General features: G+C 42.8%; 2 protein-coding genes across 5 annotated transcripts in view; one reads left to right on the top strand and one right to left on the bottom strand.

The window, feature by feature from the left end:
• Positions 1 to 2073, top strand: part of LOC100650509 (tubulin glycylase 3A) — a 33572-nt gene extending 31499 nt beyond the window's left edge. For all 4 annotated transcript variants that reach the window (XM_048406382.1, XM_048406381.1, XM_020867980.2 and 1 more), the window contains one exon: positions 593 to 2073. In XM_048406382.1, the coding sequence (XP_048262339.1) occupies positions 593 to 915 (323 nt within the window). In that variant the 3' untranslated portion in view covers positions 916 to 2073. The remainder of the gene's footprint in view (positions 1 to 592) is intronic.
• LOC100643391 (zwei Ig domain protein zig-8) lies at positions 1994 to 25317 on the bottom strand. Its single transcript, XM_003402840.4, has 6 exons — positions 22880 to 25317; positions 13508 to 13674; positions 9873 to 10083; positions 8180 to 8307; positions 4616 to 4784; positions 1994 to 2427 (listed from the first exon to the last, which is right to left on the bottom strand). Exons 1-6 carry the CDS (start codon positions 22923 to 22925, stop codon positions 2321 to 2323), a joined length of 828 nt encoding a protein of 275 aa, XP_003402888.1. The 5' UTR covers positions 22926 to 25317; the 3' UTR covers positions 1994 to 2320.
• Positions 25318 to 25616: the final 299 nt, after the last annotated feature.

Here is a 25616-nt window from a genome sequence, read left to right as displayed (position 1 = left end):
GCGGTTTTGTCCTTTATCGAAGGTAAATGCCCAAAGAAAGAATCAACGGCATTCTCTAGGTACTTTCGGGTATCGGATTTCTTTCTATCGCCCGTTACTTTTATTTCCGTTCGATCCGGCTCCGCGTTATACGTATTTTGAATTGTTCGTAATCCGATAAAACTTGTTTTTACCGGTACGAGAAATATTAGTTTTCGTTGGATCTTGTGTCGAGGCGCGCGCGCACCTAACTGTGATACACTTGTAAAAAATGAAAGAAAATTGCTCGAAACGAGCAAATCTGTTTAGGTCGGTTAATTTAATACTCGTACAGCTGGTGCAACTTCTACGTGCTTTCGAACGCGCTGAATTTCGTTTGCACAAATTCATTTAAAACAAACAAATAGATACGCTTAGCTGTACTGCACCGAGCTGTACTACAGCAATGTGATATCCGATCTAAATATACGATAGTCGATTCGAAAGGACTATTCGAACGGGAAAGAGAGAGAGAGAGAGAGAGAGAGAGAGAAAAGGTAACAGGAGGTGTGGAATAAAATAAGGGAAGATATGAAATAAACGGAGTAAATTTGTTGTTTTCAACTTGTTTTAGTGATAATGGATGTACCGGTGAATCCGGCTGCAGACACGGGTGGTTTTAACCTGGTATACAGGCAAAATATACCCGACTTCCGACCTTATCTCGGTCCTTGCCTGTTCGTGTTTGGCAAGTCGATAACGTTGCAAGAACATCCGCGGAAACGAGAGAAGAGAAAGAAAGGAGGAACCGGTTGGATGAAACAACAACAGCAGCATCAGCAGCAACAGCAGCCCCGTGCGTGGACCGCCCCACCGATGATTCCACGATTGAGGGAGCCGAAAATAGTCGACTTTATCGACTACTTGAACACCGCCCGCTGTACAGCCGCCAACTGATATCCCGCCGTTAAGTAGCTATCGCGACATTAGGCCGGTACATTCGGTTGATATTCGGTCGATCGTTGCGCGATATTTAATGAATCAAAATGTAGGGAACAAAACGTATCTTCTAGTTAAACGTATAAAACTCGTAAACGGCAGGTACATGCGAAGAATCGTGGGAAAATCGTTAAAGTTGGGACGACCCAGTTTTTTCATAGAGAGCCCAACATCGAAACAATTTTGGTAGATGCTCGCGTTCGACCTCCATCGCGACCAGTTGAAAAAAACAAAAAGGTCTACTCTCTTTTTGCAGGAAGTTCCTCGCGACGAACGTTGCGTTATATTCGTATAGCTTGGCAATTTTGTCACGCCGGTGGTGGCGTACGGATAAAAATTCTGTTACACGTATCTCGACCGAGTTTGTCGCAACCTAGGATATTCGGGCTGGTTACGATTTTACGATTCTTCCTTGTTTATCCGGTTTGCTCGAGATCGCGTACACGTGCAGCTTTCCAAGAAAAGTCGATTGCACCGAGCTGTAATTAACGGACGCAAGATAAATGAAATAATCAACTATGCCATTAGCGAATCGTCGTTTCTTACGTCGCTTCTTGTAAGAAATATCAATCCATTGTGCTCGCACAAGCTAAACGGATGAATCCACTTTCCTCGTCAAACTTTTTCATCGCTACTCGCGGTATACACGAATGAAATAGTTCCACGGGTTTCGTTCGTTTTACCAAATGTACGATCCGTACCAATTATAGGTCCCGGCGAGAATCTAACCTGTCGCTTTTGTAACCTTAAGTATATACTTTGCAGTTCGCCATGCAACGAAACCAATGCCCGGATTGTTTTTCAGATATAACAAAGTAGCAATAACAGTTAAGTAACAAGTTGAAACCTTTGAACCGCCACACAGAAACTCCGTTGTACGATTCAATCACATTTTTCATTGAAATAAACTAGCAAAGCGGATTACAATCTGTGCTTTTACTTGTTGATTTGGGTATACAATGAACGAGGGAAAAAGAATATACCGTTCCTCTTGCTACGTTTCGACAGATTCCGGTCTAGAGAAAAAGTCGGAAGATAAAGACGATCGTTTTATTGATATGTACATACAATGAATTTATTTACAAATAATACAATAAATTTTGACGTCGTAAGTTATTCGTTCTTGATGATATATCTTAACAAAATACTACGTTTTTACCGATTATTGTGCCGTGCTGATATTCGAAAACTCTTTGGTCACGGAAATTTAATGAAAATGTAGGTAATATTCGATTTTACCCTGCGCAAATATTCACCCAAAGAACGTTACCGATCATAGGCAATGCGATTTGCAAGTGAAACCGCGCTGTATCATCGTGTTTCGTATTTCTTCTCCCTTTCGACGATTATCCTTTCTTTCCTCTTATACAAATATTATGTTAGCTACTATTAAAATTATAAAACACATTGGCCGTGTCCCAGTGTACGACGAACTTCCATCGCCGTGATGCATCGCAGCCGGTCGTTCTTCTGTAACAAAAATTTTACTCGGATCGTATGAAATTCTTTCGGTTTCCAACTAGCTAACGTCCTTATCCACTCGGCCATTGTTTTTTCTTGTCCTTTCTTTTCGTTTAAAATATATCGATCGTGTTTCGTTCGGCCGCCAGAAGAGCGTCTGGCTACCGTCGCGATAATGGCACAAACGCAACGAACGATTCCAACAATCAAGAGAAAGAACGCAAACAGACGTTTGCGAGCGGATCAGTCGGGACGATGACGGTGATAAATCACCGTCGTGCACGACGTGTCGCATCGATCTGCATTCGCGTCAGGTAAGGCTATGCAGGCCATTGTACCAAGCAATTAACGCTTGAAGTTGATAAATAACATACCGGAAACTTGGCTTAACTTATTTCGAATTATCGTTAAATCCACGCGTCCGTTTTCATCTTATCATAAGGCACACTCTAATAATTTACCGAAGTGTAAACGAAGCAGTTATGTATATTTATCGGAGCAAATTAGTCACTCGAATCTACTTTCCATCCAGACTATTCGAAATTTGATATGTATTTTTCGTCCAAAACCGTATCGCTCTGACTCGATGTATCGGTATTATTAGTATCGGCGTGGGTATTGGTACCAGTACTAGTTTTAGTCTTAGCTTAGTATCGGTGTTGTATAGGACAGACTTTGCTTAGCAACGCGACTTCATTCCCTTACTGTTAAAGTAATAAACCGTGTCAACTTCGCGACTCGAATTCGCTCAATGCATCGCGACGTCGCGACGTCGCGACGTCGTGCGAAATGCATGGCTTTCGGCGAATTTAAACGCTAGGCACGGTCAGATCGATCTCGACAACGTCGATTCTAGGGCAAATGTGCACGCGTCCCGTCTTCCAAGAACAACGGGATATTTAACGAGAGATCAATTAACATGGCAGGCTAAGGCCTTATTTTCACTTGCGATTAGTCGCGCGCGACTATAAAATCCATTGTCGGATAAGGCAGAGTTTCCATTCACACTGTCGCGACTAAGGAACGTGCGCCTCCGCAAAGTCAAGGTGCGATACACCGTCGCAGATCAGTCGTGTCACGTGTGCGACTACAAAGAGGCAGATATACAATATGGAATACATATACAATACGTACTATACCTGTAACAATCGAGCGCTACTGAATGTCATTTTGCTGCTAGAACGCGTGAGGAGTCACCGAGTATGTTTTAGTATATGATACTATCAACTTGTAATGCTATATAATACGATATAGTGATAACAGTAGTAATGCTGTAATATGTACAATATTACAAGTTATAATACCTTTGATATAAATAAATAATGTTATGAAACATTATCTACCGTAATACGTTAGGCAAATTAATGGTTTTATTTATGTTCTTCGGATCTCCCAAGAAACTTTTTTATTGGCTATAACTTTTTCACATTAAATAGATTAGTAACTTTTTATAAGAAATATCATGATAGATCGATTAACGCGTTAAAAAATGTATGGTTCCACGCGAAAGAATAAAGTTGATCTTTGTTTGAAACGTTCGAACAATTTTCGCAACACATTCACGAAAATTCAAATTAACGCAAGATTTACGACACGCTCAGAGACGATTGGCTGTTCTTGAAAGAGAGATTTCATTTTCTACCATCTGTGTAGCGACGCTCATATGGTACACGATTTCGCAGTAATTTCAACATACAGCATGTATTTTCAAATTTTCTGCTTTTCGCTTTACGTGCCATAAATCTCGTCACCGCGACGTGCGGTGGTGTCGCTGCGCCTGAAACGCAGTACTACAAATCCCTTTGCAAAAGTATATCCGTGATCAAAAAATTGTTTGCAGATGAATAATTACACGTTCGGGTCATGTAGCGATGTTTTCAACATTTTCATACCTCCAATAATTTTGTAATTGTACCTTACTGAATATATTCATCGTTTATATATCCCTCGATGATTTATTTACGCATACGAATAAACAAGGCAAAGTATATTGATCATTCTGCAGCAGCAACGGCATAAATACGGGCGCTAACTTCCTGAAGCAGACGGGAAATGTTCTTTCGAACATGGGGCACATTTTTCATGTCCATGATGATACCGATGGTCTGCCAGAAACTACGGCGTCGTCGCAACTAGTCGCAAGTGGAAATAAGTCCTAAAACGAGCCAACGATTCTCAAATATTTCGTGAAACTTACCGTTAACAACGTGCACCTTAATGCTGCTGGGATTCGCGTTGCTCGGTTCACAGGTATAGATCCCGGAGTCGCTCAGCACCGCTTTCTGGATCATTAAACGACTCGTCGTTTCAGGACCCTTCTCCGTCACCAGGCTAATGCCGCCGCGCGGTGAGTCAAAGTTAATTACCTGGACCAAAAGATAAACGCGTATTTATTTATTTCTCGTCCTTTATTCTTCGCTGGTGCGCGCATAATCTTATCCAAAGCGAAACGTTCGAAAGTAAAATTTAACAACAGCGTGTTATTCGCTTTAAGGAGAATGTTCGTACAATGGTGGATTTACACCAAGCGAGGGAATATTCGTTCGCTCCTCGCTCTGGCAAATTATAAAACGAAAACGTATCGTTGCTCTACGTGTTTGACAAGGTGTAAAAATATGTGGGTCAATACGAACTATGGTTTCTAGGTATGCCTTGCAACGAGGCGGATGTTCCTGCACGCGCTGTCTCTAAGCGCGCGTCCATTCGCAACGTATAACGATGTCACCACGCCCAGTGACAAAGCCTCGCGTATATCTCATCATAAATATAGCCGCAAATCAGAGCAGAAGATAAAAGAGGATCGAGCAGTCACCGATCGACTGTCACGATCTTCAGGCCCGCTATTCGCAACGCGTCAACGAGTTAATCGCGACTATTACGGTTTAAGTAATTCGCGTCGTTGTTGTAGCACGTAGATCACCTCCTACGATTAGTTAAAATAAAGACATGTTCGGCTTTAATACGGAGACTCGCGTTTATTCATTCCGTAACGCAGCCATCTCGAACCACTTCACAGCTATTTGGAAAAATGAAAAATTTAAATCACTAAAGCAAGTGAAATCGAATGGTGTCTTGTTTCTTTTCCGGATTAGGTCTGGATTACTTTCCTACGTAGGAAAAATTGCATTTGTTCGTTGTACAGAAAGCGTACTGGATTTTGTAAAAAGACACTTGTAAACCGAAAATAAGATAAAGTCGCAATGCATTCACGTAAGCTGAATGGAAGCGCATTACGGAAAGGTATCGTTCTTTTTTGTTCGGTTTGACGTGCGCGTTTGCCAACGTTGGAAAAATATTATTTAACGCGAAAAGGTTTGAACGTAGGTTTGTATTCGAGGGAAACGTTTCACTGAATTGTATTTACTCTTCAATCAGTAGATTTAATAGAATGCACAACAGAATTCGTTTAAAGGGAAAGAAATACGAGAGTTTTATAAAAATATGCGTTAACTATGTTAACTTTATTTACGGTGCGTAACGACTAAATATTAATGTGTTCGTTTACTTAAGCCACGACGATTACGATACTTTCGCAGTTTGAGAATTAACGTCGTCGACAAATAAAAAAAGACAGTACAGTACACAGCTTACGCGCGAAGAAGATTCATCGACCGAAAAATCTGCTATGCTACTAATTAAAACATACCACGTTACGTTAAAGAAAGAAAAACATTCTAGTAGCAAGTTAGATTACTCTTTAAATAAAATATCATCTCTTCTATATAGAGTTCCGTGTGTAACGTTTCTCCATTATGCAACTTTTGTATAATGCGATTACAATGAAGTTGGATTAAAATAATTAACGAGAGCTTATTAAATAGCACGAATCGAACGAATACTATTCAAACGATTCGAATTACAGCTTGAACATCTAAGTCGGTAATGTATATGTGTTGGCTCTTTGGCCGCGATATACTCGTCAATTTTGCCCTATTTTGATGCTATTATTATTATTAAAGAAAATTTGTTTACATACATACACACACTTCCTGCCTCGTGTCGATTTTTACGCTATGGGTACTCGAGATAAGAGAAGGACACCACCATCGGAATAAACAGAACACGAAGGGGTTGGCTGACGCCGCAACGCGTGTCTACGACGACATTTCGACATCACCGTCATCAGTGATTCGACGGTATCAAGCAGGAGAGCGGAGTCCTATTGTTAGATCGTCTTAGACCAGTGGCGGCTTACAGGTTTCGTACTTAGCACGTTGCGTGCCACACGCACGTGTAATCATAAACAGTCTCAAATTATTAAATCGGCTCGACGATATTTTTGGTTGAAAACGTGTCAATAACATGCCTGGTGTTGTGTATGGAGCAGCTTTTCTCCCCTTGGTCGTCCGAACGATAGTCGAATCAGGAGTAAACATTTCCAGTGTTTCAATTTGAATCTCTTCTTTGAAAAGTCGTATAGAAAATGGTTGTCTCAACAAAGAATCCACCGAATTCGTTTTTAAGGATCAATATCTTCGCGTATTAAATTAAGATACGAATTAAATCGGCACGGTGAAAAGAAAAACTTTCAAAGATTCGTAGCAACCGCAGAAACGAGTACGACGCGCGACACTGACTGTAGCAGTGAACAGAACATCTTGAACGATGAAAAAGTATACGGTATGGCGAGGGAAGATATTTACGGCTACAACGATACAATGGACAGCGATAGACTTTAGTGTACCATAGAAGTGATTTTCAAATGTTGTGTTCGTATCTGACGAGCAGAAGGTAAAGCTGCGAGTTGGATACGGTCATTCGCGCATGCTTCGTCTATGCAAGGCATCAATTCGCTCTGCCAGTGAACCACGAAGAAATAACAGCGTAAAACGAAAATTATAATACCGTGGATTCTGCGTAAATATTTCAACGTGCTGCAGCATGCCAGCATGTACCGAGTGGCCTTTATCGTATCGAGACACTTGCGTTTTCGAATATTTATTGGAATTTTTCTTCCAGCATATACATACGTATATCGTATCGTCGTATTTTGCCAGCTTTGGAGCAACGCTCGAACAATATTGAACGAAAACTATGTATTTTCCTACGTAGCTTTTTAAACTTGACGGCATGAAAATTCTTCAAACCGTCGACTAACGTTCCTTTAAAAACAAAGTGACGATGTTCGTTTCTACGTCAAGTTCGATCGAAACACCGGCAAACTGGCAAATTGCCGTCAATAGGAAGTTTCGCGACATACGAAAAGAGCGTAGCAAAGATTTACCCGTATTCGAGGTAAAACGCGTCGTCGCGATACTCTGCGTGATAACTATGGATTCGGATTACAGTCGGTGGGCGGCGTGCATACAGTTAAAAAGGAACAATATTGGATCCCAAGGTATATCCGACTTTTGGTTCGCAATCATTTCCTCAAAGCTGCCGTAGCTTCTTTCTCATATTCCCGTGGAAACTATCCCCTCCCAGTGGATTCTCACACTGTCGTGTAATACCGTTGCCTCGTACGAAGACAAAAGGTATTCTGCTTCAAGGTTTGCAAGAAGAATGGTAAAAAGATAGGTACATGTATGTATGTGAGCTGCGTTTCCCTCGACGTATCCCCTTTGAGCCGGTACAAAGAACTTTGCGAGCACGTAAAATGAACGGCGAATACCCGGCTCACCGTACTCCGAACCCGACATTAACTATACATCGCACATAATATTATCGCGTCTTATTCGCATCTGGCAGGTAAATTTGCCACATAGTTAAATTTGGAATCGTTAAATTTGCGATAATTGATAATTATTCTGATAATACCCACCTCGGTGTTGTGACTCCAGATCATCATGGGTGGTGGTTCCGGAGCATATTTTACGACGCAAGTTAGATTGATGGTGCTACCCTTATTCACGAATAGGTCGGGAGCCCCGATGATGATGGTAATCGGCTCTGAAACCAAATTTTTAGCTTTAGAATTTTTCGTTCGATTTGCAACGGTTATTGGCGGTAGATGGATAGATACGAACGTAAATGCAAATGTCGATATTTTCAGAGACAGAATTTATACAAGAAAAACGTACTTTCGAACAAAGAATCTAAATTTGTTTCGAGATTTAAATTAATTACGGTTCGGAACGTTACTTGAACGTCACGTTGCACGATTGTAACGACGATCGAGTTAAATTTCCATCCATTCGCAACAGTAAATTACGAACAGAAATCCTGGCAAACTATACGAAGTTTCTTCTAATTCGAACAATTAAAAAGATATTAGAACGACTACGTGGTAGAAAAAGATTGAAAAAAAGAAAACAATAGCACGGGTGATCAAAGTTAACGCGACAAAATAAAACGTTCGATATTTTTATCGTTGCGCGAAACGTAGAAACGGAAGTGTTGGGTAACGTTTTCGGGTCAAGTCTGTGTGATAAGATCCTCTCATTTAATGGTACGGCGCGGTTAGGATATCAGGCCAGTCATTAACGGTGTACCTGCGAGGATATACGAGCTCGCAGACGGCCTGGTTTCACCTGCTTTGTACGCCCGTGTAAAATCTTTCCATGAATTTCGTACGTATCCTCGATTAGCCCCTTTCGCGCCACCGCTATACACGGCCGCGTCTACGTTAAATTCAATTTCAAGCACACTGATCATAGATATACACCAGCTTACGCCTCGTTCACATTTTCTTTCCCTTTCGGCAACGGTGTCTCTTCGATCTTTCAGGCGAAGGCTATCTTTGATCTTTTCAAGCGTCGATATCTTTTTCAAACTTCTCTGGACTAGCGTATTTTAAAAATTTCTCAAGTTTCAGGCAAGTATATAACTCCAAGGATACCGTAAATTGTAAAACAGTAAATTTGAAATTCTTCTCGGAATAAGATACGAATTACGAAGGTTTTTGCCGTGACTAGTCGTTCGTTATCGCGTAACGTTCGCGGTTTATTTTAATAACGGAACAACATATCGCAATTGATGAAATAACTGATCCCCGTATCGCGCAGTTCATTAAATTGGCGAGATATTGGCGTTAACCGCAAATGCGAATACATATTGCGATGCTCTCGTATTTATGATGCCCCCAAGGTATGCGTCAACTTTCAAAGTGAATAACGATCCTAATCCTATTAAAACGAATTCTGCTGCAGTTTATTCTACAATTTTGCGTCGTATCGATCGAAACTTGGAAATCTATGGAATAATCTTTGAATGGAATAACTCGCGTCCAAACGTAACGAGATTATCTGGCAATTACACATAGGTATGTATACCTTGGTTAAAGCGTGTACCGTCCATCTACCTATAACAAAACGAGTATACTGCAAATGCTTTGAAACGGCTTAATATTTCTTTCGCGTGTTTGCGTTTGTACGAGTATCATTCGACCCGATCCGACCTGACCCGAGTCAACGTGACGCAACGCGGCCGGCGTGTGTATGAAAACCAAAAATAGACGAACTAAAGATCAAAATTCGCTGTTGCACGGAGACTAAAGCGCGTTTTCTCTAGCTTACCGACTATAGTTAGATAAACGGGATGACCGATAGGAGGTGTCGTTGATATTTGGCACTCATAAATCCCGGAGTCTTTCTGCTGTGGATATCGTATCCTTAACGTCCATTCTTCGGCGTGAGGCAGGTGTAGCGCTTCGAAACGTTGATCGCTCGTATACGTATAACGGCCAACCGTTAGCAGGTGTATATCCCGATGCCTTACCCACGAAACCTGTAACAAAGTGTCACGATGACGTTCAATCGCGATGAATCGCTCGAGAACGATTTTCAGAAGACATAAAAATCGAAGATAAACTAGGCCAGGTTGGTTGAACGTGGAAATTTTTGCGATTACTCGATCGAGCAGATGCGTTGCTCGATAGAATCGATAAAAAAAAACTTGATATGTAGATTGCGGTCACGCGCGTGTTGCTCTAGATCGAAAATTAGTTGTACGAGTTCCACGTTTGTAGGTATTTCAATCGACGCGTTTAAAACTACGACCAACGATATCAATGAATCGTAGATGTAATTTCGCGCAGCGCATTCTTTAGGTAATACGTACTTACGTCTGTCTGACCTTAATCGTCGGTTAAAAATCGACCAAGATGTCGCGACGTCTTTATCCATTCTCCGAATGTGAGAATAAAGATCGTGAACTCGAAAGCGAACGTTCGTTAAACATTCCGCTCGTCTATGATTCTAACTGGATGATTCCCTAGAGCCTGTAGCAACACGCTGGACCAAAGAAACGTTTTAGGCAGAAACACGTCTGAAACCGCAGTAGGAAATGTAACGACGAACGAAATCAATAACGATGACGTTGATTTATAGTATCTCGATGATGACATTGATCAATTTTGAGGTATCGGAGCAGGAAAAGAAAGAGTCGTTGATTCGATTGTGCGGTGGAGTTTCGGGAGATCCTGACAAATGGAGTTGGATAAACCCGGTGTACTCTTGAACGGACGTCGACGGATCAAGAGGAATCTTGTAATTTGGAATTAAAGGAAAGCAACAGGGGAAACGAAGAAGCTGGCGGTGGCGTGGCGGTTCTTGGCGGCGCGGCGTGTCACGACGTGCAGCATGGAGGATCCTTTCGAGGGTATTTCGTTCTAGGTGTGCTCCGTCACGGGCGCATAAACCAATTTCCCATAACGACACCGGCACTCGAGGCGAGTATGACGTCACCATGGAGATTCGGTATTGTCCTACGTCGGCCGCAAACCTGGCAGCTGTGGAAGCCTACGAGTTCTCGAAATGACATCGGTGTGTCATCGGCATTAGCCGAGCTATTGTTTGTTGAGATCCAACCGAAATCTATGCAGCTCGCGCGATCGTGTGCCTCGCACGTCGCGCGTCCTATGCGAACTGTAATTGCGCGCGTGCACACACGCGCTATCAAACGAACAAATCGACTAAACGGAGTCTAGCGAGTCGCAAGCATATGCGTAGCGTGTCGCATCGCTGAACCATCGCGTACACAAATGCCAAATGCCAGCGAATGTCGCGCTTCGCAATTACTCTTCTCCATTTACCGTGCTGTACCGTAAAGCAACTTTATTGGCCTTTAATCGAACTTCACGTACAGCGGATGCGTCAAATATGTACCTCGTAAAGTGATATTCATTTGCGAAAGTTTCCAGCTTTCGAGCAACGGCAAGTCGTCGAATCGAATACCTTACGACTTACCACCGAAACTTACTTCGGTCAGGAATTGGCAACTGTTGCATTCCGAACGATGGGGCTGAAGCCAATGAAACTCTGTGCGGCGTCGATCGAATCGCGCGGAATTTCTTTCCCACCTAGTCGCAATTGCGCGATATCGCGTCGTTCCACGTACTTTTCAACGATTTAATGCGATTCGGTAAAAGATCAGAGTGAAGACGACTTATCTTTGGTTAAACAGAACAAAGAGATCAGTGATAAGCGAAGTTTAGAAATTAAAAAATTAGAAATTAAAAGAAACGAAATAAGATTGAATTTGGATACGTTGGCGATTATTACCGTTTGTAAATTTTCGAAACAGCTTGATTAATTTTTTCATTCCTGTTTCTGCGTAACCGCGCAATTATTCCAATACGCTAAAAGGAAGCACGTACAGCCGCACGCGGATAACTTTAACACGACCATTTTCAGTATTTTTCAGCGTTGTTTGCGCGAAGAATGCCGCCATTAGATGCTCGTCTCACGACTTCCGCCTCCATTGACGATCGTAGGGATTACAGGCTCTTACTGTGAAAGTAGACAGCAGGGAAAATGGGATCGGCTAGGGAGACGGAGAATAGATCTCAAGAAAATAGGGACTCGCTGATCTTTGTCCGGATAAAAGAGACCGAGCGAAGCCCACGCCGGACGCGTACCTAGGCGACTATCCCTTCGTGTTACATCTGCACGCGCACATAGCACGCGCCTATACAGATATACACTCCACACGTGTACGTATGCGCTGTCACATGTATGTACAATATCCTGCTGTTCGAGAAGGAACATGGACCGATGTAATGATCTCGAGTGCTTTGTTCCTCAACGGCGTAATCCGAGCGCAGTTTTAACAATAACGAACAACCCAGCTTACAGTTCGACATCTCAAATTTCTTCGTTTCTCTTTCTTTCAATAAGCAACTTTTATCTTACGAGTCTCTCAACTAGATTATTCGGTGAAAGGAAAACACGTCTTAAACTTGTAACGAGCAATCGATAAAGATAAATTACTTTGTTCACGTCTTTACAGATACTTATGCAACGATATAATAAAAAGCGACGAGTGACTTTCAAGTAAATCACGATCGATCACGACTTAACTCGTTCTTAATTTTAATCTTACGTATTCGATCCGCGATTGGATTGATCATGCACTCGCGAGGACAGAAGGGCCGGCTTTCAATGAGAGGATTTCCATCGGTTGCTTTTGTTCATAAATACAATGTAAGTCAATCGATGCATCTTAAACTATGTTCGAGCGGTCGGTGAACAGAATCAGGTAAGACCCAAGTCCACGCCATTGTAATTGCTTCCATCGGGGAGCTCTAAGCCAAAGTCAAACTGCCATTGATTAGCTTGCGGTCTCTATATGCCTATTAATGAACACCACCGCCGTTATCGTTGGCGGCGTATTAACAACAACGGGTTCTTAGCTGCTTTGGCCAAACATATCGTGAATATAACCCTTCGTCTTTGCAAGCTGGCAACTGTTTCTCTTTCGAACGAGCATTCACGATCGTCATATCTCCTGTTATAATCGGCACGACTCGATCGGAGGATCGATCGTATCCTGCAATCGATGGAAATCTATGGGCAAATCGGGACGTTAGCTTCATTTCCGCTTTTTCATCGCATGTTCGCGTTTGTTATTTCCAAAGCAAAAAGTTTTTGGACAACTTTTATCCATTTCGTAAGATTTCCTTCGGACGAAAATTTCTTAAAAAATCACTGTTCGCCAACTTAAACGAAGTTTTTGTAAGTTTGATCGAATCAAAATACGATTAAGCTAGTTATTCGTTAGTCGTAGCTAGTTGAGAGGTGAATCGCTAATTTCTAGTTTCGCAAACAGCGTTATCATTGTTTCCTTGGAGAATATCCGTAACGATTGGTTCCGTCAACGATGCATTTGGCTTTTCGTTGTTCGAAACAAGCATAAATTATAACAAACTCACAGTCCGATTTCCGAGATTTTTCACTTTGCATACTAGATGCACGGTTTTGCCCACCAGTCCGGTAAAGTTCGACTGCATCGACGTGTCGAAATGGGGTCCCGTACCAGGAGTTGGCCATTCTTCCAGGAAGTCGGTTCGAAAATTTCTTACACATGACGCTATACCACCTGAAATATGACAATTTACCGATTAATTTCAAGCATACTTCGGACAAACGACGATCGAAATATTCAATAAGAAGAAGAAACAAATTACAAACATTAGCAAACTTCGTAATTAGTTAACATTTACACATTTATTAATAAGATATTTACATTTGTTTGAACCAAATGAAACGAGCGTTCGAATTTCGCGCGACGTACATTAATTTTGTTGACGAGACGAGTCCGAAGAGAACTAATTGACAAGAGAAAACAGGTAGGAAGAAGGTTTGGAAGTGAATACATAAACTCTAACTGGCTTACGCGAAGGTGACTGTACCTATGAGACAGAAAAGTCACTTTGAAAAACCGTGGTCTTTCAGTTATGCGCTCTTTCCTTTCCTTTTTCGCGTAAAGATCGTTTTAAGAGAGAAACGTTTCTTAAGTCTCGAGCGATACCGTATCTACCTGCGATAAACGTAAAATGGTTACGTTTGGAGGAATCGGAAAATGGGGAAATAACAAGCAAATCGATGATACGTATTGTTTGAATAACAGGGGAAGGTCGATCTTTTTTCATTTTTTTTTCTTCGAAAACGTCAAATCTATTTGTTTTTCAAGAGATTTCGAAATCGCGTTTCTCGTTTATTTTTGATTTCGTTAGTTCTCGCAATACCAACGGCTTCCATCGGATACAATTTTCTCTTTCGATGGAGTCTGCGACGAGATGAAAGGGCTTGAATTCCGTGCACAGAATACTCAATACACCTGTAACGAGTATCAACCGCATTCGTTCAGAACTTTTTTTTTGTTGCTTTTCAGCCGATGCAAACACGCATAATCTATTTCATCGTGCGTTTCATCGAAATCACGCATCAACATGGTGCACGATATACGCGAATCCACGGCAACACGCATTGCAAATTTGTTTCTGGAATATCCACAAATTGCGATCGCCTTTATTCCATATCACCGTAAACGAATCTTTCGAAACAAGTTTCTTCCCAACATAGTTCGATACGTATCACGAGGAGAGGTTGATTTGCGTATTGTTCGCAGAGCGTTTCTTTATTTTCTATAAATATTTAGGACTCGAAACATAATCGAATACAAGAGCGATAAAACGAACGATAAAAAATCAGTTTTGGAAGAAGGGAATCGGTTTCGAATAAATCGTTTAGTAGTTTAAAACATGGAAAACTCGAGCACAATGGAAAAGTTTACGGGCAACCATGACCGGCCTGGCCAGAGATACACATTCTCGGTGAATGGAGAACGAGTAGTTGCGAGGGTAACTGCGTGTAACGCGACCAACGGATCGCATCCAGCGTCCAGCTATTTTGCTTCCATTCGAGTGAAATAACATCCATAGAGTGACACTGTTCACGAATGATCGACATGCCTGCTCTCTTCGCGCCATTTCCCACGCCTAAATTGTTCTCTTTGAATTATACAATGACGATTCACAATCGTGAACGATCGTTTCTTCTACACGTTATTATTTATGTTCTAATTTCCTATTCCATTATCTCCAGTTCGTGGTTGTATCTATTCGCACCTATCAAGTTGTATCAACAACTGAAATTTCCAGAAAATCGTGTTTCCAATTTATATCGTAAATTCGTTAATCGACAGCAAAATAAACAACGTTAAACATCGAAGCGTTCTCGACCGAGTTCGAAACAGATCGCAAAGTGAAATCGGAATACACCCGAAAGCTTGGAATCGTGTTACGATCTTGCAAAATTGCGAGGCAGTAAAATCGACTGGCGAACGTCGGAGATAGTAAATCGATAGAAAGGGATAAAGAGAAATTTAAATAAACATCGGGATTTTGGTAACATGCGAATACCACCGAGATCCGTTTGTTTTTCTGGAAAAGAATCGGTCGCGTAATCGTAGATTCGATGCCGAAAATCCGATCAAAGGTTCCAAGCGGAAATCGAGAGCCGTATTGAAAGCCCCGGATCAACGGGCAAAGTTGAAACGTGGACAAGTACGTCGGTGAGCTTTTCTTTGCGATTGCTCTTCACTCTTCAGAATGACTCGCGTGTAGAGCAGTACTTTCGCACTGGGAACTTCTCTTTCGTTAGTTTACTAGACCGTGTAGCTCGTAGACTACGCTTCGGAGCTTTCCGCCCTAGAGGCGGTTAAGACGAGTTCACGTTAAGCGTCGCCCAAGATACACGTTCACTCTTACTTTCCACGTTTCTAGACATCCAGCTCCAAAGAACAATCCTGTGATATTTCTTTCGCCTTTCCTTCGTATCTCTATAAAACGTTCCGGCTATCGATATTCAAAAATATTATTCTACCTTTAAGGTTTCTAGGCTCGTCTGTTTCTCACACGTTTCCTATTTATTCCGATTGGCAAACGCTGTTTGATTTGTCAAAGTTCGTATTGGCAACGTTGAATCGAATCGACCGTGCTTTTATAATAGGACTGAACGATTTAACATGCTTACTGAAACGCTCGCTAGTCTCGTTACGATGAGAATCGATAGACGAAAGTTAGTTTCTTCGGCATAGCTAACTTCCATTCTATTCTATTCCATCACATTCCATTGAAAAGTTGTAACGCATGGTGAATGAATCTTGTATATATATATATGTAACTCTAACAGCTTTTCAAAGTTCAGCGCTTCGTCGATCGTCAAATGAATAGCTTTCCGGTAGTAAAATCGTGCGTCATTCGATTAAAACCGAGCCGTTCGTCTGTGCGACACGCCGTAATTACGATGGAGAATCGGTCGGTCGTAAATGTCACATATTCAGCGCGTATCGAGTAAATTTCTGATCCGCATTTTGGAAAGTACACGACGTTCTCTCCCAGGGACGAAACCTTCGCGGAACGTTCTCGTGCCTCTAGAGGAAATTTAAAAGGTCCCAAGGTAGCGTGGTCTGTTTAAAGTTTCCAGCGATGCACGAGTAAAGATGCGCAACCCGCTACAGTAGCCGTGTAGCGTGTAACGCGAACCACCGATTCGTTACTCCACTTATTTCGACGAAAATTAATTTTGTCTCGAAACGTTATACGTACATAGTTGAATTTTCTCGACGACGTGTCTCGACTTTCCTCGAAATTCCCATTGACTCTAGACAAGTGACGAAATTGTACGAAAATATCCCCGGCCAACTTCTGGGCCAATTTATCCAGATTCTTGGTAAACTTTATTTTTGCAGCTTCTCAATGGCGAATAAAATAAAGTAGAAACATCGAGCGACTGGAAAATCCAGGTATCCGCGACCCCGTGAATTTACTTCACGTCGGACTTCGTTGCAACGAACCTTCCTCTGTTCGTTTGCATTTTCGGTCGTGTTTCGATAAACAGAAAATGAGCTACATTAACCGGCACTCTCAGAGGATTCAATCTCTTCTCGCTCTTCCACCTTTCCGCCTGCCACCACAACGCAAAACGTTTTCGCTTACTTAAACCGATTTTACCATTAAATTGTTTTCGAAACTGCCCATTTCGATATTCCGTTAATTCAAATTTTCCAAGTGAAAAACGATATTTCCGCTACGCTCTCGGTAATGCCAAATTCGGAAATGCCAAAGTAGCCAACCTGGCATGGAACATTTTGGTTGCATTAAATTTTCCCCATTTTTCCCCCGTTAAAAGCATCATTTACACGGGGTTCTCGCGTAACGGGCAAATGCATTCATTTCGAAAGATTTTTCTTGAGCGGAAAAGCCGAACGTTCGAACAGCGTAGGTTGTATTCTACGGTCTTTCCGCCGAAAAGGGGTCAAATAAGTTCACAACCAGTATCGGATAATCTATATCCCGGAGGCTCTCCCGGAAATTAATTTTGCTCTCGAATCTACTAATCCATCTTTGTTCCTTTCTTTGGTCCATGTCCTTTTTTTCCAACCGACGTTTCTTCTTTCTTCCGCAACTCTACCGAAAATACTTTCGTAAGAAGAAGAATAGCTTACGCGAAAAATAACTGTCCCTCTTAAATTTGCAAGCATACAAAATAAAATCAAAGCGTTTCATTGACATTTTGGTGATTGGTGGCGTGACATCTACACACCGATCATCGATCGACAAATTTGTTATATTTCAATGCGTTGTTTACAGTTTCGATTTTTCTAATTTATATCGTCTGAAAGAAGAAAAAAATATCGACAGATGCAACTTGAACGTAACCGACAGTCGTAAAACCTTAATCACGACCGGATACGACAAACAGAACGACCGATTTTCCGCTCAAACATCATCTGAAACGAAAAATCTGAAATTGCAAGATGGTTGAATAAGTAACTGGTACAGAGCCAGGCAAGTTTCCCAGAGAACAGGCTCTTCGAGACGCGGTGACGCGAATTTTCTCTCGGTCACCACATAAGATGTCGCATCTTTGTCATTCTCGAGCTGGAACTTTCGAAGAACATCGGGAACGTTCTTAAAGGCTAAGAGACCGAGCGGATGACTTTGCTCTGGCTTCGTAATAAAATTATTTGAATCTCGTTGGACGATGCTGCCCCATCGAGGCTAACTACCACGGAGTTCTTTCTCGACGATGAGGGACATCGGATAGTTTAGTCGTTCACCGTAGGATCTTATTTCGTTCGGTCCTACTCCGTCTCAACGTTTCGATTATCCCTTCCATCCGAATGTACGTTTTATCACCGTTTCAGTCAACTTCTATCTTTTCCAACTTTCGATCTTATCCGGTACACCCCGTTTCTGTTTATTTCGCCGTTCCTTTCGATGTTTAATTAATTTAAGGACGAAAGTTCGCTCCATGGATTTGGCCAAAGTGCGATACTTTTTTTATGACAAGAGAGGATGCGTAGTTTTAAACGATCTGGCGTTTCTAATCGATAAAACAAGATAAAACACTTGACTTGTTCGTGGTTCAAATTGCCTACGTAAAGTTATGGTGTAAGGACCACTGAAAAGCACCTATCTCGACTCGGATCCATTTTGCAAAGCTCGTTTTACCTCAGTCAAGGCATATATAAATCGAATTTCTTGTACCTCGAAAGAAAATGTGTATCGCATTTTCCTGAGAGGTTCTCGTGTCTTCTTACATCGCGAGTCAACCATGCTTTTACCTTACTACACGCTGCAATAATACTCTTTATCGATATTTTATTATTTGGCAAATTGATTTTTACATTTTCCAAGAGAAAGTCAATGTCCTATATATTTTACGTTTATTAATCAAACACGAACATCAATCATTATGAACTACCTTCGCGAAATAAACTACTTTAATCTCGACTTATCCGGCTAATACGTTGTAATCTACCTGTTGTAACTGATCGTCCAATATTTGGTAACACGTAACAAGTACGTAACAAGTTCGAAGAACGTACAAACGATCGATACGCGTTCCAGTATGTCAATAATGGCGAAAGACATCATGCTAAGCGTCAATATTATCGGTAACGATGGCTGATTCTAGCTGGGCTATTGAGGAATAGAATTTAATCGATGATAAGATGAATCGATCGAGCGTACAATTTGCGCAGCTACGATAAAGCGTCCTGGATTTTGTCAGGTTTCGACGTTACTTCGTTTCTTTTCTATACATGTAACCGTCGAAGCGGATTAGGGGAAAGCAAAAATTAGTCAAAATGCCGATCGAGCCGCTTCGCTCGTCGACGTTGAACGACCGACACCGAGACGGGTAACGGGAAGCAAACGAACCAACGTATCGACTGGAATTCTCATCGAAAAATACTAATACGGAGATGAACGGTGTAGGAGCTGTCGGAGTAGACAAAATCGGCCTATTGACGCTACTCTTGCGTGAGAATCATCCAAGGTTTCGTTTTCTCGTCGAATAAAATATCGTAGATGAAACGATCGATCGTTACGGCGATTAAACATGTACAATATGCAGATATATCGAACGAGGAACACGCTCGAATCAAACATTATGGAACGTTCTCTTTTACCAATGGAGCAACTCACGAAGCTTCTGGAGAGAATCGATTAACCGGCTCGGTATCAACGCGAAACACACGTCCATACGGACGACGACTACACGTATGGCGAGGAAGCGTATTCGAAGGAGAAAGCACGTTCGTATCTGGCTTGATCCTCTACAAATCGCTATTTTCTATCGATCGTGTACGGCTCGCCGGCTACTTTAATCCAGCAGCGTTTGCGTCGAGCAGGGACGATACGGAGAATCATTATTTTCGTTAACGCGCCACTTTGTCCGGACGAATCTTGAACCGGTTAGGTTAAGTGGTGAACCATGCTGGCAAAATCCGACGGTAAACCGAGGCTGCATCGAGCCGGCACGACGGCACGGTACGACCGGAATTACGTGCGTCGTTTTATGTTTCGTAGCGTCACGTCATAAATGCGAGTGGGACGGTTCTACGGTACCGATCGCCCTATAAACGCCTCGTAGTCTAGCTCGTATCGTCGATTCACTGCCTCCGATTCGTTCTATGGATGAACGATCAAAGTGAATCCGACAGCTCGGTTTCATCGTCCTCATAATCCACCTAGATTAAACAAAATGACTCCGAACGAATCGCGCGATATCGCCCGAATCGACCCAGCGATCTTTCGTCTTTCCGGCTTTTTCCCCTATCCACCGTGGATCGATCGACCGACCGATTTATTCGTGTATCCATCTCTTTCTTTCGATATCTTTCCAGCAACGCATTTTATCGTTGCACTAGCGCGTCGTCTTTCGCTCGAATATCAGGAAAACGTTAGTAATTTAAATTCTTTTTTCAGATGTGTATAATGTTCGCGAAAGCAACGGGATCTGACTGAGAGATGAGATATTTAATTGCGATGAGTTCAATGGTCAACTTTTTGTTTTCGAGATACGGCACGCGGTCACGCGGTAGCGGATAAACAAACGATAACAAACAAGACCGAAAGCAGGAAAACAAGCGCGGTAACGGCTAGTCGATTTTCAATTGGAAGGAAGCACGGAGATAAAACGGCGAAAAACGGCATTCGAAAACCCGAAGGTTGTCTTTTTAGGAATGAATTCAATTACGATTAAATCACGGTGCGGCACGAGATCGGATAGCTGCGCGATCGTTCTGCTTAAGTAGCGCCACCGATCCAGACATCGAATCAAGAATTTTACTTGGAATAATTGGAATCGCTTTATCGGGAAAACAGGGGCGGCATCGAGGAAAGTTGGAATCACGGCTTTTGGTTCGATGGCCGCGAGGAAGCCAAACCGTGTTCGGTCAGATCCTAACGAATTCCCATCAACACCGGAACTGATACGATATAAACCGTTTACCTGGAAACGCGTTGCGACTGTTGCGAGCGACCGATCGCTCGCTGCCAACTAATTCGGTATTCTTCGGTTAGCTTGCGACACACAGAAAGGCAAACAAACGCATGTTTCGCGCTTTGGCCAACCATTTCGTGCACTTGAATCTCGCATTGATCGTTTATTCGGTCGGCCGAGTTGGTTTAGTTTCAACAATTATGTATACCGCCATTTATCCGGCATATTTTTTCAAGATATGATATTTTTTTACATTCTTACTACGATTTCTTTCGATTCTAAACTATATATCTCCGTATTACTCGGTAACTTTTCGTTTTCGTCGTCGATAAAAATTGCTTGCATCCTTGAAAAAATACGGTAGAAATTAAAGAGATTTCGTACGTGCGAAGTTGGTCGACATTGCGAGAGTAAAACTGATCTTTATACCGAGAAAGTGTCGATCAAGGTCCGGTATTATCGTAAGATAAGTTACGTTATGACTATGGATTAATGTCGCAAATTTTTGTAATCTTCGAACATGTTTCACTCGTCAAAGGATGGTTTACATGTCGAACAGCGGAAAGTTAACAGAGAACGATCGAGTGTTCTCTTGGTTCTCTTGTAGCGACTATTGCGGGTTTTTCACGTTTACGGCGATGTTAGTTGGCGAAGAAAAACCGTTGCAGCTTTCCACGAAACTAACTCTACAGTGAGAATCACGACGCAGGGTTTGAGAAGAAAAGAGGATGCGGTCAAAGATATACGAGAAGTTGTTATTTGCGCGTTAAATCGCTCAAGCGTTTCTTTCTCTTCTTAACACGGAATACGTATAAACTCTCTTCCACACAACGCCTTGGACGATTGTATAACTTAACCCGATGACAAATTCCAAGGAGGAACGGAAACGTTTACTAGGAAGTGTACTACAAAGTAGCTTATTACTTATTACAAACGATGTCCTTAACTTTTAAAGCAATTAAAAAGAAATACGCCGAGAGAAGAACTACGACTGTTATTCTCTTCTTCTCTCGAATGGAAACGCAACGAAACGAGCTGCGATACAGTTTTAAACGATCACGGATACAAAGTAGAAAATTGGGCGATTAAAATTGATTTGAAAAGTGATTTTAAAGTGGTAGTCGAGCAATAGTTTCGCTGTAACAGATATATTATTCGCCAATTAAAAGAATATTCAACGTGGGAATATTCTTCGCGGTGGAGTAAAGTAATCGACGAAACGCGTACTTGTCGTTGAAAGTACGTAAACCGAACATACTGGAAGATGGGGTTCGGTCGGAGACGCTCGGAAACGCGAGAGATGGAAATACTCGTTGGTAAGTACGTTCGAAATTAAATAGATGGTTGAATAGAGGGTTAGGTGTAGCCGTGGCTCTGCTACGGAAGTACAATCTCATCTCCCTATCAGTCAGGCTGGAGTTCATCAAATCCAATCAAACTGAAAGATATAGGAGAGCTCCACCCTGACGCGCGCGAGCTCGCGCGGCCTGAAATGTTGTGTCAAAGTGTGGCAGGGATGGAAAGGAATATCATGAATAATACAAGATACTGGGTCAGTCGGCAGAAAAACGATCGATTTGCAATTCAAACGGCAAGCGTTCGTCTTACATTAAATGGAAAGAATTGCTTATTCGTTCTAACGCGTTCAAATTATTAGCACTTGGTAAGAAGAATGGAAGGAACGATATGCAGGATGGAATAAAGCCGTTCCTCCGCTTTGGTATCAATTTTAAATCGCTCGATTCGGCTGAAATTTGAAATGCAAATATTTCCAGCAAGATACCGGCCAACAAGCAGAACTTCGTTACGCGACGAACGCTCTCGCGACGTTATTAAAATCTTGATTACCAGAGACGTCGATTCGTACAATAATAAATTTCGCCAATTATGCCGTGTGCTCGGTCGCGAAGTTGCCCGTCTTTCGCGAGAGTTCCGAAACTGTGTTACGAGAGAACCGCGTTACGAGAGAATCGTACGACGACAGGGTAGTTCGAGTTTCTACTTACCAAAAGAAATGATAAAACAGACGAGTATGGGAAGAGAAGTAGACATCGCTTTTCCTCGACGAGGTTCTTTCACATATTGATATACTATCTCACACGCATTTCAATCGTTTCACCGAATAGCGCATCCTTACCGGCGATAGTTTGCTAGCACTGATAGTTTTTCGATCGCGGTGACATTTTACGCGGCCTTTCCTCGAGGACCGATCGATCGTTATTCTTCTACAGTGGCATGATCTTCGATAACGTCGATGACCCTACGATCTTTCAAACGTCACTGACGCGTACGATTTATCGTTTCGTTACGAACAATGCCGAACACGGCTCGACGAAATCACACAGTCGCCTCCTGCAGTGCTGCAACTGTATGTTTTCGGCGCTGCTGCAACTTGACCGAATTTACTCGTTTTTTTCTTGGCTCGTTGGTTCGTTGTTTCTCTTCTCCCCTCTTGGAAAACAAAAAGCTCCGCACCACGGTGCTGATTCGGATACGTAGGAATTCACGAGCAAGTTATTCTCCGCGGCAGAGTTGCGGCAGAAAATGTAACGTAACGCGAACGTTACAGCGTTATAGCGCGCGAACCGCTAATGAATGTAATTAACGGCTGGAGTATTTCGTCTCGTTCGAGGCTGGTGTAGCATTAGTTTGTACTCGTCTCGGATCGGACGCCTTTATGCCTCTCACCGCATTCACCACCGCAAAGTCGTTCGCGATGCATTAGGCGGCACTCGTTAAAGTAATTTCCCTGACGCGTTAGACATTCCATCGATCATTCTTTCTCGCGATTTCTCCCAGTGCACCGTCGTACCGCTGCATTCTCCCAAATCGCCTATCGCTTCTTTTCCGTCAATTTGTTCGCCTCTTAATCGAAATTTAATTATCCTGTTTATTCGACGCGAACATTTTCCAGAGACGTTGAATGGCTCCGCGAATAGCGCGACACGAAACGCGCGAAGCAGAAAAATCTGACCACAGATTTCTCACGCCGTCACATAGCGCGAGAGAACAGATACCGAACGAGAAACTGTGTCACAGAAACGCTCGGATAAACAAGCAACGAAGACTGTTCTCGATCCACCAACACCTTTTCAACGTCAACGTGCTATGAGATTGCAAGGAGAAGAAAGAAAAAAATGCTTTCGCGCGATAGGCGAAACGACACCCTTTTTAATCGACTACGCGTAAAAATCACTCGAACGTTTCGTTGTGTAGAGTACGCGCGTGAATCACCGCTCCGCTTCGTTTCGCTTCGCTTCGACGCGACGAATTTTCAACGATTAAAAATCGAAGAATCTTTGGGGCGATAAGTTCAACTGGAACAGCTGTCGAGCCTTCTCGAGATTTATCGCTTTCATGATAGATCGACAACGTTCGCTCTTGCTAGATGCTTCGTCGGAAGTACCGTCGCAGCTTCGATTCAAAGATCCAAGGAATTTTTCTACCGCGGGGGTAGAGAAAATTTAGTCGTGACGAGACGTACGTGCTGCACGTCGAGATCCTGGTCGCTCCATTCAGCGTGAAACGTGACGAAACGACGTTCGTGCCAAGTTCGATCGGGCCACGAACGATAACCGTACGTCACCCAGTTTCGTTCACGAAGCTCCGGCAGTGTTACGAGTCTTTTATGCAGACCAGCCGATTGTTCGCCAGAAGTTCAGTCTCGACCTGCGGGCCAGAAATTCGTGACCGACTTGCAGTATGCCCCGGCAAGCCACGATAGATTTTCAGCGCGTTTCGAACATCTTCGACGTTCAAAGTATCGAAATCTTCAACCGGTTTATAAGTATCTAATGGTAAATGCCTTAATCCGGTTGCCTGTGACATTCGCTGTAACGAGTCGAATATTTTTATTTCAACTCGTGTTGCTCGAAGCGGTTCGACGATGTTCCATCCTCGAGAGTCACAGTCCGAGCGACGTTTGTGCGTTCAAAAATTGGGCGCGTATGGAAACGATAGAGACGAGCGTTTCGTACGCAATGCATCCAAGGCTAAACGCGCGTCGCATAAACCACTGTGTCCTCGTCAGGACTCCATCCATGTCCCATTGACTGGTCACACCGAAGAAGGGGATCACAAGTCACCGGTTACGTCACCACAACACATCTCGTGGATCGATTTGTATCGGCGGTTCGCAAACGTATTCCGGAATCGCGCGGATGTATCCCTGTCGAGCGATGCGGTACGCGTTAAAAGTCCTGCGATACGAGTAAGGGACTAGCAAGGACGACACGATCGCGATCACAGCGATGCGACGGAAATCACCGATTCGGCGCGTCTGTCTATCGGAATTTCGACGTTTCGGATAAGATCTTGCGACGAACAGCGTGTCGGATGTTTGACGTTTTCACGGAACGCGCGCGACGGCAGAAGGTCGCGGTTGTTTCGAAACGACGATGCTCCCGCGTCAAGGATAGCCGAGGGACTACATTGCGCGAGCGCCGCTTGAGCTTCAAGCACGCAGCCGCCCCGTGCAGCCTCTCCGAACTCCTCTATACCACAGCCAACACCGTTACACGATACCTGTACGTGTTTCCTTCCTGGCCAAGTATGCGTGAGCGCGCGTGCGCGCTTACCTGTGTCGCGTGTCTATAGCTTGCTTATATATCACCCCGTTTGCCCACCCAGCCACCACCCTTTTTCCTCCTTCGCTCCTTTCTTTCTCTTCTTCCTCCATGCTTCTTCTCTTTCTCGCCATCTCTCTTACTTTTCCTCCGGTATTGTGCATTCAACCTTGCTTCT

The sequence above is a fragment of the Bombus terrestris genome, chromosome 6 (genome assembly GCF_910591885.1).
Source record: "Bombus terrestris chromosome 6, iyBomTerr1.2, whole genome shotgun sequence".
Lineage (NCBI taxonomy): Eukaryota > Metazoa > Arthropoda > Insecta > Hymenoptera > Apidae > Bombus > Bombus terrestris.
This window is presented reverse-complemented; position numbering and strand designations above follow the sequence as displayed.

Excerpts from the sequence above, each read along its gene's own strand:
- LOC100643391 (XM_003402840.4), bottom strand. The coding sequence starts at position 22,925 with ATGTCTACTTCTCTTCCCATACTCGTCTGTTTTATCATTTCTTTTG. Across the intron at positions 10,084-13,507 it reads AAAATCTCGGAAATCGGACT|GTTTCGTGGGTAAGGCATCG; the intron begins GTGAGTTTGTTA and ends ACTTTGTTACAG. Across the intron at positions 4,785-8,179 it reads TCTGGAGTCACAACACCGAG|GTAATTAACTTTGACTCACC; the intron begins GTGGGTATTATC and ends CTTTTGGTCCAG.